This window comes from Aptenodytes forsteri, unplaced genomic scaffold (assembly GCF_000699145.1).
Source record: "Aptenodytes forsteri isolate BGI_AS27 unplaced genomic scaffold, ASM69914v1 Scaffold137, whole genome shotgun sequence".
Classification (NCBI taxonomy): Eukaryota; Metazoa; Chordata; class Aves; order Sphenisciformes; family Spheniscidae; genus Aptenodytes; species Aptenodytes forsteri.
The window spans coordinates 5879311-5899254 of NW_008796221.1; the positions used below are offsets into that span (position 1 = coordinate 5879311).

Sequence of the window (19944 nt, forward strand, 5' to 3'; positions counted from 1 at the left end):
TTTAGTCTTTGGAGCCCATACTTTTTTTTTTTTTTTTTTAGCAGCAGGAGGGAAGAGGTATTGAAAGCAAGAGCTGAAACCTTATTATGGCATGACTCAAGGAACTAGAAGATTAAGAAAAAAAAATCACTAGAAAAAAACCCCATTGCTGTCAAGAAAATCACAGCAAGGCAGTAATAATGTTGGTGTAACCCCCTGCCCCCCAAAAGGGCCCGGTCTGATACGGAAGAACCGTACGACTGACAGCAACCAACTGAACAAACTTTGGCCTGATACTTGGCAGAGAGGGTGAAAATTTTGAGAAAACTGATGTTGAAGTGATTATTTATGGCTGTTCACTGGTTATTATTTCAGCAGCTCTCAAAGCAATCACAGCAACACCTTGTGTTGCACCTTCCCCTGTCGTTTACCTACACCCTGTATACTCCTTCTTGCTGCAGTTAGAGGTAGAGCTGGTGCAGAAGGAGGAGAAGTTGCTGGAGACAGATTTTCTCTACGAGCACGTTTCCCGGCTGACGGACAGAATCCGTGCCACGGCAGAGAGCGGGAAGCAGGACACGCTGCTGTTAGCTAAAAGGGTAAGAAGGGCATTGCACGCTCTGCTTGCTGGCCTAACACAAAATGAAATAGTATCTGGGCAAGAGGTAAGGTGACTCACTTGCAAATTACAAAACTAGTTGCTGGAAATACTGATAGGAAAATCATATGTTAGTCCTCAGAAATTATAGACATTTAGTAGCAACTGTAATATAGCCATAGCAAGAGCATTAGGTAAGCGTACTTTCTTTTTGAAAGAAAGTTGCATCACGAATAGTACCTTTCACCAAAATATAGGATTAGTTATTTCTCAGGTTGAGTGCTTAGAAATTTGGAAGAATCCTCCTTTTGCGTGTGTATTTAACAGCCCTTCCACAACAAACACGTTATTACATTTAGTAGCAACTGTAATATAGCCATAGCAAGAGCATTAGGTAAGCGTACTTTCTTTTTGAAAGAAAGTTGCATCACGAATAGTACCTTTCACCAAAATATAGGATTAGTTATTTCTCAGGTTGAGTGCTTAGAAATTTGGAAGAATCCTCCTTTTGCGTGTGTATTTAACAGCCCTTCCACAACAAACACGTTATGGATAAAAGGAAATAGGGAAAAACCAGGTAAGTTCTATACCCCTCCAACACAGAAAAAGCTAAACTTGCTATCTAGCTCAAAGTTTCTTTGTTATTTAGGTAGGGACAACCACCGGAAAGAAGTATCATTTTCAGTACAGTTACTTTTATATAATAATAGCTTTTTCCTTTTAATTGCCAGTAATACTATTTGGGGAAGCAGCAAAATCCTCTCACCCCCACCTCCTTAATGAAAAAGCTCCAAATAGAGCAGAGCTGAGTGAAAGAGAAAAAACCCGCAATGTAATTATTGTAAAACAAGGCCAAGGTTGATTTTTTTTTCCTTAGGTGTTCGGTTTGGCACTTGGAAATGCTTAAATCAAAACACAACTTTACAGCAAATCTTTAATTTTCCACAGAGAAATAACATGGCTGGTTTTTTGGGTTGTATAACATGGCTGTTATTTGGGTTTGTAAAATTATGGCCACAGGCTAATAACCTACTGTAAAAATGGCAGCGTGCCAAAAGTTACTCACAAGTGCTCTGACTCTCCCAATTCCCTATTAGTCACTTTAAAAGAGTATTTGAGTTTTGGAGTTTTTTCTTTAAATCGCCTCCAGTCAGACTCAAGGATTCCTGTCCCGTTCCTTTTCTGTTCGTCCCCATGCCAAGGATAACTTCACAACCTGCAGCCCTGCTGCGTCTGTGTTATCACACAATCATCTTGTAAGGATGGGGCTTATTACACCTTTATTACAAAGTCAATGAGAACGGGCGTACCAGGCCTTTGAGGGCAGTGGGAGTTTTGCTATTCAGCTGAAAAGGGCAGGAGGTAATTACAAACCTGCCTTTCTGTATCTTGTATTGGAGCAAATGTGACTTTTTACGCCACCAGTTTCTGTAGTTCTGAGTGTTCACAGAAACGCCCGTCCTGTTTCATTGTCATTTTCAAGTATGGACTATTTTTTAAAACCAAGTCAAGCTGGACTTGTTTTCACGTACCTAATGCTGGCTGTGACACTTAGGTAAGTAATTGTCTAAAGGCAAGCCCTAACTAAAATGTAGTTGTTACTTATTCCAGACAAACGAACTGCAGAAGAAGATAAAGGACAGAACCCAGAAGATGATGGCTCTTGTTGCAGAGCTATCCATGAAGCAAGCACTTGCCATTAAACTCCAGCAGGAAGTGAGAGACAAAGAACAATTTTTGATGACTGTTTCATCAAGGCTAGACCAAGGCCTTCCCCCTCCCAAAGAAACAGAAAATGAATGGTTGAAGATACTACGCAATGAGAAGATGCAAAAAGAAGCAGCCGAAGCCAGAGCTAAAGTAAGTTTTTGCCATATGTTGCAATTAGATCTTCAGCCCCATCTTTTCACTGCTCTAGCTTGGCTTTCCAAAAGAGCTGTGCTAGCTCAGTGTGGCTGTTCACTGCCCAACACGGAGCTGCAGGAGCCAGTGGAGATGATGGTGCAAAGACAACTACAGAAGTGGTACGCTGTGGGTTTGGGGAGCTTTAACTGCAGTCGGGCACACCACTTAGGACCGGTCATTGAATCTTAAGGAGAGAACACATTACACTAAAAGGAAGAATGACCTTCAATTGTTAAGTAATTTGTGTGACCATGTTTTGGGAGGATGGGCGAGATAGCCATCAGTGAAGTATTGCTTTCCATTTGATTTCAAGGTAAAGCTGCAAAAGGTGGGGTGTGGCGTTCAGGAAAAATAAGTTTAGCGTCTTCCACATACCAGACGCAGCGAACATCAGATCAGAAGCAGCAAGAAATCAGATTGCTGGGCAAGACACTGAGGGTAGGTAGGGCAGCGTATCAAATAGTGCTTCAAATTCTACCCTGCTGGATACTACGCCTCCTTAGTTGAGACCATCAGCGATCCCTGAGCAGAGAGCTCCCAGAGAAGAAGAAATCGTCTAAAAGTGAGATGTGTATACTGAGGGAACTCTCACTGATGGGAAATCAGCTTTGCTATATGAATGCTTTAGCTGATCACTCCAAAGGGAATCTGAAAGGTGCACAAAGCTGGGAGAGGAATACACTGTGCATACACTTGAAGAACTTGAAGTCACACAGAAGTGCTGCAGTAAAACTGATTTAGAATAAGAAACTTCTCTGTCGTTAACACTTCTCCTCATGCTATGACTCAGTTTCCTTTCAGTGCGGTGGATACAAGCTCACTGCAGTAACTCTGTTCAGGAACAGCTGCTGTCAGCATAAATACAGCCATGTTTTGAAGCATCAGAACAATTATCCCATTCCCGAGATGTTCTGTGCACACTTATTACAACTCTTATAAGTTCATCTAATCTGTTTTCTTCACAAATAACAAAAGCATTACAGGCTCAAACTGCATGCTATTTAAAAGGACAAACTCACATCTACGTGGTCAATAACTCACGCTTTCCTTTCAATGAACACTTAATAACCCTCTGGGTTTCCTGATCTGCTAAGGATTAGACTAATGGTGTTTCCTTCGTTAGGCATTCTGTACATTGGCTCAGGAGAGTACCGGAGTTTTAACGCGTATAATCACTAAGTGATCAAACTGTGTTTCTTTCACAGCATGCTGCAGAAGAGGAACAAGCTGCAGTGCCCGGCTGTGTCCACACGACAGCTGAACACCCCCCAACCGCCTACATCCCAGATGATGAATACAGCCTCCCACTGCCCCGGCCCTACGGCGCTCTGGCTCCTTTCAAACCAAGTGAACCTGGTTCAAATATGAGACATTTCAGAAAACCTATTGTAAAGCCAATTGAAATCTGAACAGACAGCACCTAGAGCAGGAGAGGCCATTACCGGTTGCTGAATCTCAAGGGTCAATAGCACTGACACCACACTGAAGGAATGTCCCTTAGTGTTTAGCCAAATTCCATACTGAAAACAAAGCCGTCGTTAATGCCAGAAGCACAGCTAAATGTCAGTGATACAAGGTCCCTTCTCCTGGCTAGGAGGAGCCTGGTATCCCAAATGCAGTGCAGTATTTTAAAGCGTTGAGAAAAATAAGTGATCGTCATACTACGCTTATTTTTTTCCAGGTCAAGTTTTATTGCATCTGATTATATTTGATAATACATTTCATTAAAACGAAAAGGCTAGAAAATCTTCTCTTGTTGTTAATATAATACCAACAAAGTCCCCACCGCTTATACAAATGCGCCAACATAGCTTTCTGCAGTCTGGGATTGAGTTTACGCTTGCCAGACAAATTTTAATTATATTGAGAAAAATATTCCTTCCCTCTGTGCAGTTACTGAGAAAGCTAAAACTCTTGCTCCACTGATGGCAGTGACAAGGGAGTGACCATGAACTTGCCGAGTCACTCCTGAGAACTGGATCTTTTTATTTCACTGGTTAGGAACAGGAAGCAGTAGTGGAAGCTGCTCAGAGAGATTATCAGAGGTTGCTACTGAAAACCTCCAAAATCTATCAAATCGTCATGAGTTTCACTAGTTTGATAGTCTGAAACTTTGACAGAGTTGTTTTTAAATCCAGTAAAGACTGCAGAAATCCCATATGTCAGAACTTCAGATTTTCTCTGCATAGCAAACCACTATTACTATTTTAAATTAATGTCACTGTTCAGAACTTAAAAAAAACCCAAACAACACTGGTTCAATTATATATAAATAAAAGTTGAAAATGAAGGAAAAAACCTCCATCATTTCTTTTTCAAGCTGAGGTTTGAACTGTAACACTAAAAGTTGTAAGGAAAGAATTAAGTAAAACTCTGTCCAAGTCACCATTACGGTCAATTTCTAGAGAACTTCTTTCTTATCCTGTATTGCTTACACTACAGTGTACATATCTTAAAAAAACAAAACAAAACCCTGTCACATGCAGTTTAAGAAGATTATATTTTGTGCTAATTACAAAACTGAACATATTAGAATCCAACTACAGAGGCAGAAGTACCGTAAGATAACACGTGACCACCACAAGGAATGAATACGTCATTGCTGATGCATTATATACAGAGACCGATTCATCACTTGTTATTCTTACCTGCTTCACATAAACACACCAAGAAATCGTTTTATTAATCTAAATGAGTAAACAGTTACCCGTTTCTTGTTACTGTACAATACAACTGGACTACCTTTTCCAGGATTGTCTGTCTTGTTAAAATAACTGACGTTAATACCAATTTTCCCAGCGTGTTTGGATACGCACTGTAGTTCCACTTAGTTGACCACTTCAACATGAAACAATGAAACCAGAGGTATCTTTCATTGGAAACCTGGGCTTGTGTCAGATGAATTTCCCTAGGATTTATCTAGAAGTCAGTGTTTCCAGCCTTAATACGTTGCACCAAACAATATTTTGAGTAGCTTATGTCAGTCATGGTGGCTACACAAAACTGCAGATTATTTGGAAAACAACATGACATTTAAGTTTAAAACAAACACAAAAAACAGTTGGTTGCACACTTCTTTGTGAATACTTTTATGTAAGAGTACCACAGTTAGCTTTGTTCAACAGCATGTTATTTCAGGAATATTTGAGGCCCAAAAGCGTCATAGTGTGTTTGAGTGCTGTTTCCTCTACAAATCTTACATTAACATGACCTTGGTTTTCATATGGTTGCACACCTAGAAAAACATAGTGAGAAAGTCAGTGTTTGCAAAGTCGTAAATGTTCTTGTACACTCAATCCTGCAGTCTATTAAACCTCTTCACCTACAGTACTGAAAGACAAGGTAATAGATGGACCTGCGTTTTCATTTACCCAAAATAAATCCCTACAGCTGTCCGTGGAGTCATTTGGATGCTCACCCGTGGCAGGAACTTTCCTGTTAGCAGGCTATAAGCAAAGGACGGACCATCTCTGGAGGCCGCTAGGGATTTCCATGCTAATTCCACACTGGAAATCCAAAACAAGATTTAAGCACGGTGGCTATGTTTCTGCTAGTACATAAGATGCACCAGGGCACATTCTCATATGCTTCTATATGGTTGAACTCTTTTTCCTCCCCAAATGGGATGATATCCATACATGGACAATCCTGTTTTAGCCTTCAGGTCCTTATCCTGACTTTATTTTATTAGTATAGGCATAGCCAGTAACACTAAAAGTATCATGCTTCCCTTAACGCACCTTGCTTTTTCAGTGGAATTAAAAAATCTTCAGATGCTTAGGTTTGCTGCATGAAGCAAGTGCCCTAACCAATTTGAATTTAATGTCAAAAAAAAGGAACAGCGCTGAAATAAAAAGTGCCTGTTACTTCAGAGCACCTCCTAACCTAGTGATCTGGGTACTCTTCTCTGAGGGGGAAGATCTGATTTTGGTTGCCCCTTAGGCACCATACTGTATAAATAAGGAACAAGCCCTTCTCCCCATTTGAACACAGAGTAACTGCCACCACCACGCTGTACATGAACAGCGCTTCACTACATGTGTTCTGAAAAATGCAAGTTTGCCGACTGGATTCGACACACAGAGGATCTGGATGAAAGGATATGCAGCGAAGAAGCTCCCTGACAATTCCCATCAGCAGAAAGACGACCAAACCTACATGGTCAGACATCACTGGAGTTTTAGAACTCAGTTATGTCAATATAGTCAGGATACGTCCGAGTGCAAGCAAAGAGTAACGGTTACTGGTCTTGCAAAGTACAGACTTAACATTACCTTGTTTCTCTATCTCTGCCAGCATATTAGTCAGGTAGTTGAGTGGCAAAAACTCTACGGGGACCGAGAGTCTCTCAGGCATAGGCCTGCTACGCTGTAAGGGAGAATATTTCAGGTTAGTACACAAAGTCGCACAGTGCCAAGTTTCAGTGTTATCTTTAGTGTGTTACAGTTTACAGAAAGGTCAGGAATCTCAACAGTGTCAAAGCAAAAGGTTAAAAAAAAAGGCTGATGTGCTCTTACCTGCCTCTTCCCCAGCTTCTCAAGCAGAAGTTTCACATATTTCCGTGCAATGAAATTAGCATTTATTGGATGATTCCAAAACTGGCAGACCTTTTGACCAAGAGCCTAGTAAGTGAAAAACAAAAACCAAAAACCTGAGAACATAAACACAGGACAGTGGAAACTTAGGAGAGGGAAAAGGAGGAAAAAACCAGAAACAAAATCCAGGCTGTAACATCAACTGCTTTGCTTTCAGACACTGATGACAGAAGCTAAGACATCATCGTTTTTAGCCACCGAGCCTTCCTTTCATAGCCAGTAACTAAGAGATTACAATATGCTCCCAAAACGTGGGAAACAACCAAAACCTTGCTACTGAGTAGCTCAGTGGGTACCGAGTAAGTTTCTATCAGTCTGTCCCATTATTACCTCTGTTCCACTTTGCACGTGTACTTAAATATTAATTGAGGCTTAAAATGACCGTTTATCCTTTACTGTGACTCTGGTTTAGATCTATTCTTCTTCCAAAGAACACCACAGATGCCCCACTCCTCAATGCTCCGTTCAGAACGGGGCTTCTCTCAGACTCGGTCCAAGGAACCTTACAAAAGCAGAACGCCAACAAGGAGAGATACCGGGAACACAGTTTGCATCCCATTATTTAGGACATCGTCCTGGAAATTGATAACATTGATTCATATTCCCAGGGGCAAGAAAGATTCAAACCCAGATGTCCCAAAGCTTCCAATGCTAACCAATAAGCAAACAAATATGAACATACTGTGACATTAGCTCCACCTTCTGCTATTTTCCCTATCTAGATCTTTCCCCCCACCCCTCACTTGCAGTTGTATTGCAATACAGACTACTAAGAGAGTTCATTTAGAAAACGCTGGGCGGTTTCAATGGTGCTTAAATACTTGCTTCTGATGCAACTGAAGTCATCTAGTGAATGTAACCTGCTCAAAATAGTCCGAGTCACCCCAAAGTGTCCTTTTTTGGCAAACATACTATTCTCTGCATTTTCTTCCCAAAGCTGTAAATAGATACAATAAGGCACTGAGTCTACTGTGCGTAGCTAGCAGTACATGTCCCCTAAAGCACTCACAGCTCAGCCCCTTGCGTCAAAGCGTGGCTGGAATGGTGTTCCCCACCCACCAGGCCTGGGGCTGATAGCTCAGAGGCCCTGTGCTGACCCCAGCTCACCAACCCATGCCCAAAACAAGACACAGAGGACAAAGAACGTCCTGTGGAGTTCTCCTTCCCTACCCCTTCTCAAAACTGCTGCCAAATAAAGAAGCCCTTGTTAGAGGAAAACCAAAGCGGCACTTCTGGCCATTTGAACTATACGTAACAGCCCATAATGAGAAAACAATAAGCAACTTATGTTGAGAAAAGCCTGTTCTACGGCAAGGGACTTCCCGAGGGGGGATCCCTGGTTTTCCTCTGCTCACTGAGATGCTGGGCTGCCTCTGCAGTACTGTGGTGTGCACTAAGAACAAAAGGGGAAAAGGAGAACTCAGTCTCCCATTCTGTTGGAACTTCTAATGGAGCATCAATAATTAGTTCCAGCATGTGGCTAAATGAGTCATCTTACCAATGGGCAAGACTGGGAGACTTCACAGAGGCAGAGATCTTGTAATTCAATTCCCATCACAGAGTTGTGATATGATCAGATTTTACAGCTTTTACCGTACCAGCTTTTGAACATATTTGATAAAACAAATAAAACCAAATGTAGAGGTCACAAGTGAGAAAGACATTTGTGGATGCTATAAAACACACACACACACAAATAAATCCTCTTCAAACCCCATAAAACTGTTATTGCTTTATGCAGATGAGTACTCAGCAGAAGAGTGTCAGTCTTGTCTATTTGATTTCTGCAGGGTACTGGAGATGCTGTAAAACACTATGGACAAATCTGTGATTTAATTTGTCAGTGTACCCTACGGGTCATGAGCAGCAGATGGAGAAACTGTGGAGGTTCAGGTTGTATCTGTGCCCTATTTGAATCACAGCTAAGTCTTCCATTGGCTTGATCCTATGCACAGGGAAGAATTTCCTATTAATTCCAAAATCCAGGAAATGACATCCAAAGTTACTAGTTACCTCAGGAAGCCTCATGACAATACTGAACTTCAGCTTTTCATTCTTCTCACTGTCATCCAGATCTACAAGAGAAAGGAAAAAAAACACCCACCACCATTAGGGGTAACCACATAACTAAAACTTTCAACTTTCACTTAAGACATTCTGAATAAACTTCACCATTTTATGTAACAATTTATACAGTAATTCAAACGTGTTTCGACTAAGCAGAACTCCCCATATTTACAATATTTCATTTACCAAGACCAGGCACAGACTAATACTGCACATTGTGTCCCTTTTCTTGAACACTGGAGAAGTAGCACGTTACAAGGGAATGTGGTTGCAGCCGTGATGAAATGCATTACTGTTGGAGAGCTGTATCATGGTGCTGCTGTATCCCAGGAAACTTATGCTACAGTTCTCTCTTCCAATCCCAAAAAGGCAATTAACATGGGTGTGATGCTAACTGTGCCTGCAACTGCCCATTTGTCTCACTCCCTATTTCATTCCGAAGCCTTAGGCCCCTCTTGATGACTATATGGGTTCATACAGAACTGATTTTAACTCCCACCTTTAGGTAACCTTACGTTCTATTTAGAAGACATTCACAACCTCAACATTTACTAAAAATATTGCGATGCTGGGTCAGGTAGGCTTTTGTTTACTTATTTTGAATTTTTACTTCCTAGCACTGAGTTACTAGCCATTTGCCAATCCCAGCACTAGGATTATCTTGTTCCAAACATAATTAAAGCAAAAGCAAAAGCTGAGGACAGGATAGCAGCCTAACTTCCTTACACGTAGGTGTGCGCTTTCATAGAGTCACAGAAATCGCCCAACAAATTCTACGATGATCTTTAGTATTCACTTCTCTAAGAAGTCCCAAGTGGAAAAACTATAAACTCAAATTCTCCCCAAACAGATATTTGTCTACGACAGTAAAGGCTCAATCATATAGTCTGAGCCCTAATTTTCTCCTTTCAGCTGGACAATGCCATTAGCTACAGTCCTCACTGAAAAAGCACTCTGGAAGAAGGACTGAGTCTCCTGGGCAGTAAATCCTGCGTCTGAGTTTGAATGGCTGAAAGGACATCGCTCCCAATTAGCTGGCTGGTAACAAATGAAACACATGAAACTCGCTGTACCTTTCAGCAATTTCCTGACACATGTTTCTGTCAAATGCAAGACTCCATTATCAATATAGTGCAGGAGGGTGTGCAGAGGGAGACATCGAACACCAAGCCCCAAGTGCAGAGTGTGAAAACCTATAAAAGAGAGACAAACTTGTCTGGTACAACAATATGTTTTTTTTTTTTAAGTCTGTATTAGACAATGGCATTACTTTAGCTAAAACCAACACTCTCCTTAACTTCTGACTGTTTCTAGTTGGTGTGGAAATCAGTTTATCAAAAGTCATGTAGTTTTATTTAGGCACTCTTTAAGTCCTCTCAAGTACAATCCCGTCAGAAAGAGGAAAGCCAAAGGGACTGAAAACAGTCATTATAGTCACACACAGTCATTAAACACCTCCAAGCTGTTGCCTTATATCTGAATCGTGCTATTAATTTGTCTTTCATCTTCCTCTTTCCTCCCAATTAATCAAAAACTGAGGCCTCACCACCCTCGGTATGTGGCTGCCACCCACACATTCCCCACAGGCAGCGTTAAGACTTCAGTTTCTCACTTAACATCAGCCAGATGATGGTCTCGCATCACGTGACACCATTACGTGGCAGCATTTGTGCCCACACAGTGTAAGTTTGAGGGACAACCTCATACCAAAAACAGTTTCAAAGACTGAACACAGATCAGGAAATACAAATTAGAAAGATTCAAACAGAATCAGAAAGCATTAAGAAGTTAAGAAGTCTTTCCTAACAAAAATAAGCAAGTGCTTTGAAAAGACTCTAAGCAATTATAAGGAGCTCTAGGAAATGAAAGTCTACTATCAAGATCAGCTCTTCCATCAGGGCTAGAGGTAATCCTTTCAGGATAAAACTGAAAAATATTAGCAGGGCAACAGCATGAGAAAAAACACTCCTTTTCTGCTTCAGGATAGGATTTTCCCTAGTAGCCCATGACACTGAAGTCCAGCTGTCTAAGAAAAATATATAAATGAAAGAAGTCTAAATCTTAGGTCTGAGCTAAGACTGTGCCGAAACATTCCACTGGAAGCTGAAAACAGACAACTAAACCTCTGATTTGTTGTCTATATTTGTAGTAACTATTCAGCTTTGTTTCATTTCACTTGCACATGTTTATGGAGAGTGTTCCCCTCTGTAACTGTCTTGAATAGATTTCAATACTGCCAAAGCTAACTTGACACATGCTGCATCTAAGTGCTCTTCTGGGAAGAATTCATAGCATTGCTCTCCTCTCATGACTAAAACAGCAAAACATAGGACTTACCAGGAGGTAAAGGCATGCACATGCCATTTGCAGCTTCCAGAATCCGACTCATGATGTGGAACACTGCAAATTCTCCTGTACTTCCTCTCTCATCACTGTATTTAAAAAGGTAGCAACATATTAGGAACCCGAGATACCCACACTCTCCTGGAGATACGGTCAATTTGTTTTACTACATGTGCTCTAAATGCATGCAATTTTGGGTGAATTGCCATGGGATGCTTCTTGTTTGCTTAGGTGTCTGTCACCTAACAGCATTAGCTGTTCATCTAAATGTTGACACAACAATGTCTCTGCGGTGTCCCATTTCTCCTTCCCCCTCTACTGCACATGTACAAGTCTCTCCACAGTACCTGGTATCAACAGCAACAGGTGAAACATTTTGAGTGCTGGTATAAGTGACCCCGCTTTTATAGGTGTTCAACACCCACCAACCAGCTTGAGACCACTGTGAATTCACCAACTTTGAACTCCAGCTGTAAAACTGCCTGTATGTTTAATATTCGTGTTGGCTTAGAGGGCCAGCAGGATCATTAAAAAGGGTACATGACAGTCATATTGACATTGACAGTAGAGTAAGCACTGACTGTTCAAGCGAGTAGCATTGTTGAAGACCAAAATTATTATGCCCATGTTTTAAAAGGCAGGCTGAAAACTTTAACAGATGACTTGCTCACAAGCAGAAGATGCAGGAATGAAGCTGGTATCTCCTCCAAACTTCTTTCATTATTCGATGTACCAGATTCAGCTAAAACAAAAAAGAAAAGACTGAATGTTTCTAGGAGCCTGTGTACAGCAGGCCCTTGACCTTCACTCATTTCACACATCAGTTTGTTAAAAACTTATCATGAGACTTCTACTAAGACTTCAGTATTTATCTTTTTTTTTCCCTAGGGGCTTAAAATGTAAAATTGATTAAAATTTGAATTGTAACTGAATTGCCCTGTTCCAGAAGTTTAAAGTGCTTCCAGCTCATCAAAGCATTGTGCAAAACATGCAGCATCTTAACACATTGTGCTTCTTGGGGATCAACTGATCGCACGCTCTTGCATCAAATTCTCAAAGATCTCTTTGCCATGAAAGCAAAAACGCATGTCCCAGTGGCTGAGCATTTGGCAAGGAAAGGTCCCTAGGGCCCAGACAAAACTGGATGATGAGGAACACAGCGGAATACTCAGTTTGCTGAAAGAAGTCTGCAGGAGGAATCACAAGTCTAGTCCTGGCAAGGAGGAAAGATGAGACAAGCAAATGCCTCTCCTCCTCTATTGCATTTCCTTTTTGTCCATAGTGAAGTACAACAATCCCTTGGCCCATATTATTGCTTCTTTGCACTCCCAGGCTGACCTCCGCTACAGACTGTCAGAATACAAAAGCCGCAAGCCCTGTTCTCACTTGGGCCTTCTAAGCTTCTGCAGCTGTAAGAGAGAAACCACGCATGAAAGAATTGAAATAACTTCCTCCAGCCAGCCCCTCACGGTTGTCACATGTAACTGCTTCCATATCTCAGTAACACAATTGAGACACTTCCTCTACGACTTTTATCCCTGGGCCTCAAAGCGCACTAATCAATTAATCAATCCCAGGAAACTCTCAGGAAACAAGGCTGACCCCTGTTTTGCAGAGAGGTGTCATGAGAAGTTACAAACCCTTTCCCCTCCCCAAGATGGCCAGAATCCAGGAATCCTTTTCCCCCACTCTCTTTTCTCCTCATAGACTCTGCCCCCTCCAACCTCTAACTTGTCACAGGCTCTGAGCAAGAGAGAAACAGAACACACAGGAGAAGTTCAAAGGCCAGAAGAGGAATATTGGTCTTCAGTAATCCTCCTGAGTGCTCTCCTCTGTACCTTGGCCAAGGTACCTCAACAAGGTAGCACCTCTTCCCTCCACCTTCCACCACTCCATCCAGCCTTGTACAGCTACCTGATACAGAATAACCACCTAATACTTTCCATCTTCATACTTTTTGGATGCAGTGGAAAGCTCCAGTTTAATCTCTCTGGAGTATGACAAGTTTTTCCACTCATTTTCCAGGAAATGAGTGATTTCCAGTTTTCAGAGAAGGGTCACAAGAACCACACCTGCTGCTGGAATGACTTTCATCTCTGGCCAGCACACAGGGTGCAGCTAAGGCCTCTGCATCGGGAGCTACAGCTGGATCTGAAGATCAGTGTTGAGGCAAAGGAAAGATTCTTAGAAACTCCAGAATCACCTCTTATCATTTGTGCAACAAAAACTGTTTTCATGGGTATGATACTCCAGAATCAATATTCTTTGCTTAACACCACCACAAACTGTATGACTTTTGCAGGGTATAGAAAGACAACAACTTCTTAAGTCAATGTCAACCTAGCTATCACAACATACTTAAACCTTAAATACACGCATGCTTGTGACATGACACCCTCACCAACAGCACTACTCACTTTAGAGATCAGCCACAATGGACATCATAGAAAATACGTACAGAAAGAGAAGCCATGTCTCAAACTTTTCAGTATATAACACACAAGACAACATGCATGAGAGAAAGGAAACATCTGTTTTATAGAGGGAGTACAGGCAGCTTCCTCTCCAAGGCTAGCAGTGGGTCTCTGGGGGAACCAAGTTAAGAGCTAGCCCCATACCTTCACAGCAAAGCCATTTTTCATTTAGTAACAAAGACATACAATATGAGTTTTTTCTGGGCAAGTATCAGAAGCCATTTCCCTTGGAGTGCTCTAAACTAGTGAGAGAAAACATGATCAACAGTGAGACAGTGCACGCAGTAAGGCCTAGGCTGACATTTGCAGAGCACCTTGCTGTTTTGAAACATCTACATTTCCAGGCAAAGGTGTTGAGTAGACTAAAGTTCCACTGAAGTCATTTGGAACCACAAGTGCTCAGCTCCTGTGGCTGTTCGTACAGGAAAGACATGGAAGCAGCCAAAGAAAAGAATCAGGAGCAAAGGAGAAAAGGGACTAAGACAGGGTCTTGCTGTCTTCCAGATTCCCTGCTGCACAGGGGATACGAGGCAGTCGTCCTCCTTCTGAGGAAACTCAAATCCAAATGGTGTCTGTCTTCTACTCCTCTGCAGTTGAGACCACATCAGATGATAGCTGGCCACAGACATCGGCCAAAAAGGTGCGGCCACTGCAGTAACTTTCAGAGAAATTTCAACAGTTCATTCTGGTCTGTCTCTTCCTTGTGCCACAGGCTGTCTGTTCACTCTGCCTCCTCTCCCACTTGCTGTCAGGGCAGCAAATGTCATGCTGCTTCTGTAAGTTATTTCCCCCCTTCCCTGCCCTGCTGAGATGAAAAGAATGAGAGAAACAGATACGGAGTAAAGCTAAGGTAAAGAGCTTGCAGGGGAGAGAGGATATGGACATACAAACAATTACTGCAGGCTAGGTGGCATGTGAACTGGTAACCAGGCATACTCAGGCTCTGCAGACCTCCTTGGCAAACAAGGGAATTCCCAACGAGACATTTCATTCACACTTCCCCAGGTTACTTCTCTGTATACAAATACACACAGTTCTCTGACAGCAACCAGCCACTGGTCTGTTGTTTTATGAGGAACTGTTAAAGCTCCCATGTCTTGGATACTTCGACTTCAGCTGCAACTGATTTATACAGCGGCTACACACCACGGAGCCCTATTCTCAGCCACTCCTTCGCTCCTTAATGTAATAAAAAAAGATATTTTATGAAAGCAGACAAGCAAATCATCTCAAGTCTCTTCCTGGTTCCTTAGTTTCAGTAACTCAGCTACATGCTGCTGATGCTACAGAAAATTGTTGGAAGAATCAAAACAATCCATTCCCCTGAAGAACTTCCAAACATTTAGGATATAGAAAGGTTTAAGATTTAAGAGTTTCTGACCAGGATGAGGGGAAACCCAAGCCTAAAACCGAAATAATTTCTAAAGATTTCCAAACAGCACCTAAGATGCACCAGCCAGAGGGCAGAAGCAATTTTTAGAGATATATTATCTTTGTTTACAGTAGTTCTTCCAAGAATGAGAAGTCTGTAAATTGAGTTGGCAGAATTCTTGCTTTTAGTGACGTTAAAAAAAAACAAACCACAAACCCAAGAGCTAAGCGTTTGCTGATGGGGAGGGCTGAGATTTCTTTTGATTGTAAGATTTAGTCTACAATAATTCAGTCTTGCAGCTCAAGGCTGCATAGGTGTTTTCATATTTTTTATCTTAGTTTATATTAAGAATGAACAAGTGATAACTGGAAAAAGAATGAAAGGAGAACAAACATTCCACTTCTGCTTCTTTCAGCACTGTTTTCAGGTACAAAGCTTTGGTTCATGCTGTACTGTTTCTATTTTAATCAGTCACTAGTTTTTCTTTCCTTCCTATAAAGATACAGAAAACAGACTGCCGATTACCAGTAAAACAACTTGTCAAGCTATAGAGCGAGGCCTGAATAGAAAAGTCAGTAACCTCAGTGGAAGCTGCAGCAATTCAGAGAACATTGTAACGTTGACAGCACAACCAATTTGCACAGGACTTCAGAAAAGATGCAGGCACCAGTAGCCTCAACAAAGTTTCCTGAGATTTCCATCCCTAGAAAACAGCACTGTGGGGAGTTTCTGCTGAATCAGGTGACAGGGCTAGCACAAAGACAAAGAACATGATTTACTGGTTTGCCATGTGAGCTCTTGTGGACTCTGCATTCTGCACTTGAAGGATTTGATGTCAAGACAGACAAAACCAGGTACGATAATTTCTATGCACAACAGTCACAGTTTTTACAGCTTTTTTTTTTTTAAGTTTCTCTTAAGAGGATGAAAGACAGAAAGACAGAAAATTAAGAATTTGGAAATCGAGTTTTCACTGTAGTTTATATGGATTTCTTCAGGCAAAACTCTGCCTCCTGTTACACTCACAAAAAGCCCATCGAAGTCAGTAAGTAGGAATAGTGATGATTTACTATCATGCCATACTGCAGAGAAATCTTTTTTTCTTAATCTGTATTTCCCCTGATAGCACTTTCATTATTCAAAACATGCAGCAATGTATTCTACAGGAAACAAAATGGACCCAAAGACCATTCTTTCAACTTTCAGGATGAGTTCACATTTTCACTTCTGGGAGTAGACCATATCTGTACAAACTGTAAAGGGAACTGTTTCTTCTGTATTTTGAGTGACCAATACAACTCTTATTAATATTATTTAAGTATTATGTCCTTTATCAATATAAACAATATTAAGCAGCAAAATATGGTTAAACATCTTAAAAACAATCTCCTCCCACCAAACATATGCTATATACACACACAATACATACCCAAGACCCTCCCCCCCAACAGATACATGCTTGCTCACAATAGCAACTATGAAATCAAACTAACCAGGTTTGCAACATAATCCAAAGCTATTTGGTCAATCTTCTTTTTTCCTACATACTGTAGATGTCTCATAAGGTGATCCTTTAGCTGAGCAACCATCTAGGAAAAAAAGCCAACAATTCCATGTCCTTATGGCATCTTTACAAAGATGTAAAAGCTCCACCAGGTGCAGGGCCTGATCAATACATATTAGCACAGCAAAACTTTCCCCATTACCAAACTCCAGTTCAGAGTGAGATCCCAAGCTACCATACAAACTTGCCAAATTTAACAGCAGATCTGAATATTCAAATTGGTTACTTGGTGCAAATTCAGCGAAACGAGTGCTAAATTAAACTTTCAATGACATTGAATAGAAAAAGCTTACAGTTCTTACACCTCTCTGGGTCAAGCCCAGTGAACAGGGTGAAAGAAGGATTTTAATATTAACATTGAATCCTGAGAATATAAGTATTTATTACATACAAATAAACCTGAGGGATTTTTCTCTATTTAATGATAGAGAAAACCAGCACAAGTACAGTTTGTGGTAGTAGCCAAGAACCTGAGAACCTGAGTTATTAATGGCAACTTCAGGTTAAACATTAATTGTAAAGTCTTTAAAATCAGATGTTTGCTATCACACAGTCCATGCCACTCCCTACCCTCTCCTTTCTGAAATATTCTCTGACCTCACGTAGCTTCTGATTGCAACTCAATTCCATGCTAGTTCTTTGCTGAGAATTACTATGAAGCATTATTTGTTTCAAAGCTCAGAGAAAAACTGAGGCAAATAAAATCTCTGTCTCAAGCAAATTACAAGTAGATTAATCTCAATGTGTCAGGACAGCAATATAGGTATTAGGAAAGCATAGACAAAGGACAGCAGTGACCTACTTTTTGTATCTATCTGAATAAACTGCACGGAAGGAACATAGAGAAGCTTCAGAGAATGAGAGGCAGGACTTGGAAACAAGGGGACAAGACTACAAGGAACGCAAATTTGCCTTAGATTTGGACAGGCAAGACAGTGTTGATATGCTCTTCACAGATGCAGTGCTGAGACCTTCCAGTGCAAGCTGAAGAGTTTTATTTGGTTTTAATAGTAAGAGAACAAGAGATAAGTGAAGATGTGTATTTAGACAGAGGGAGGACAGGTAGGGATTTGAGATAAGATTTATTACCCAGAAGCATAAAGGTGGTAGACCCTTTGGGAAGATCATCAGTGAAAACAGTGCAAAAGAGGAAGGGACCTCAGAATAGCCACAGCAATCCCAGAAGTGAGGTAGAAGAAAAAGGAGACAGTAAAAAAAGGTGTTAAATTGGGGAGCAAGAAGATCTGTGATCTTCTCTGAGTGAAGCTGTGGATGGGGAATTCACCTATACATGTTTTAAGGATGTAAAGCAGCCTAAAAATAACTGGCAGATTAAGATGAACTCCAGAAAACTCCAGTTTCTAGCCAAAGAGAAGTTGTATGCAAAAAGCTTGCAAAAAGCAAAAAGCTGTACGCAAAAAGCATTTTGACAAATCAACTTTCCGTTGCTGTTCTTCCTCAATACCTGATATCATGACCTGTTAAGATGATATGATATCATGACTATGAACTCTAAAACTTAGGAAATACCTTGTTTGTCCCATAGCTACTTTGAGTGAGCTTCTACTCAGCACTGGAACTTACAAGCTTACTCTTTACATTTGTTGAGGTTGTGCGTCCTCTAGTGCACACTGTGACAAAAGCACATACCAGTCCCATTAGTAATTGCTGCTGATAATCCTCCTCTTGAAAGAGAGGTACTAGCCTTTCCTCTGAAATAAACAGAGCAAGAATCATTCAAGGACATGATGCTACAGAAATACTACGAGACTTCAACCAGCTTCAAAATTACTTAGAAACATACACAAACAAACAGAAGTTGTGGTTTGATCTACTCACCTACAGAACTAAGATAGTAAAGAATCAAGGACTGCGTAAGAGAGAACTGAAGAACGGAAAACAACCCCATACGTGCCATCTCCTCCCTCAAGTGCTTAACATTGAGCATAGAGGAACATAAGCCTGTCACACCACTTCACACTTCATTTGCATTACTCTTTTCTTTGATATTTAAGGGAGAGTTATCACAGTGTGGTGATTCAGTACAGCAAAGAGGCTCAGAGAACCTTCTGGTCACACCAGTGCAAATGCATATGCTATTCAGAACTTGTCATTTACAAACAAGCAAGCCAAAACAGCTACATGGGTTTTCCAAGGAAATGGCTAGACACAAAGTAAATACTCCACAGAATCACCTCCCACTTTCCTGGTTCTCTCCCATGGTCTGGCTGCTTCTGTTATTCAGATTTGCAGACTTCTACGTAAAAGAACACAACTTTTTTAACTAAATGGAAGGAGGTTATAGTATCTACTGAAATTTAATACCCTGTATTTCCTAGTCAGTGCTTCCTGTCTACTAACAAAGGAAGAAAAACAATCTCCTATTTCATCATGTACCATAAAATCAAGTCAACGTTTTACAGACCCAAGTGCTAAATTTTTTACAAAGTTCTTTCCAGCCATCTTTGCTCACCTTGAAACATATTTACTCCACCACTTAGCAGCACAAAGACCTGTGTTGCTTGATTTTAAAGGACTTGAAGAAAAATCTACAGGGAAGATACACTACATTGATGCTTGTTACCAGCTGGCAGCCATCTAGAAATTCTCTAGCGACAGTTAAACATCTGACTTCTTTATCAATAAGCACCTTTGAAAACATGAACCTGAGGCTAGCAAAATTGATAGAAGGTCCCTCAAAGTCAGAGCCCATAGCAATAACCAGCAGTGGTGCAGATGACCAGTGGTAGGGGCTGGAAATCAATGCACTGAAAATTCTTCATAATAAAAGGTGTGAGCAGCACTTAGATCAGCATCATTTCACTGCACACAGTGGCAGGGCACATAGGAGACACTGATGTTCACACATCAGGAACATAATTCACTACTAAATTTAGTCTTAGTTATTTGTGACAGAGGAACTGAGCATCACAAAATCTCAAGTGTTCCTGGCCTAGGGAAATTCATTACATGTCTGCTTTCTCTACACCATGATTTTTCACCAGCCATAACCTCCTACTGTACACAAGTTCTAGAGTTGCAAAGGC

The 19944-nt window shown here is 41.0% G+C and overlaps 2 protein-coding genes across 4 annotated transcripts in view; one reads left to right on the top strand and one right to left on the bottom strand.

Annotated features, from left to right (window-relative positions):
• Positions 1-3891, top strand: part of CCDC146 (coiled-coil domain containing 146) — an 86567-nt gene extending 82676 nt beyond the window's left edge. Inside the window, exons 18-20 of the mRNA XM_019474579.1 lie at positions 441-578; positions 2189-2437; positions 3688-3891. Of these exons, the coding sequence (XP_019330124.1) occupies positions 441-578; positions 2189-2437; positions 3688-3891 (591 nt within the window). The remainder of the gene's footprint in view (positions 1-440; positions 579-2188; positions 2438-3687) is intronic.
• An 848-nt stretch (positions 3892-4739) lies between these two features.
• GSAP (gamma-secretase activating protein) overlaps positions 4740-19944 on the bottom strand; it is a 44860-nt gene continuing 29655 nt past the window's right edge. Inside the window, exons 22-30 of one of the 3 annotated variants that reach the window (XM_009289068.1) lie at positions 18548-18609; positions 16827-16922; positions 12159-12229; positions 11482-11576; positions 10218-10337; positions 9091-9152; positions 7000-7104; positions 6757-6850; positions 4740-5717 (exon numbers count right to left, since the gene is read on the bottom strand). In XM_009289068.1, coding sequence (XP_009287343.1) covers positions 5617-5717; positions 6757-6850; positions 7000-7104; positions 9091-9152; positions 10218-10337; positions 11482-11576; positions 12159-12229; positions 16827-16922; positions 18548-18609 — 806 coding nt within the window. In that variant the 3' untranslated portion in view covers positions 4740-5616. The remainder of the gene's footprint in view (positions 5718-6756; positions 6851-6999; positions 7105-9090; positions 9153-10217; positions 10338-11481; positions 11577-12158; positions 12230-16826; positions 16923-18547; positions 18610-19944) is intronic. The other 2 variants (XM_009289069.1, XM_009289070.1) reach the window with 2 other exon arrangements.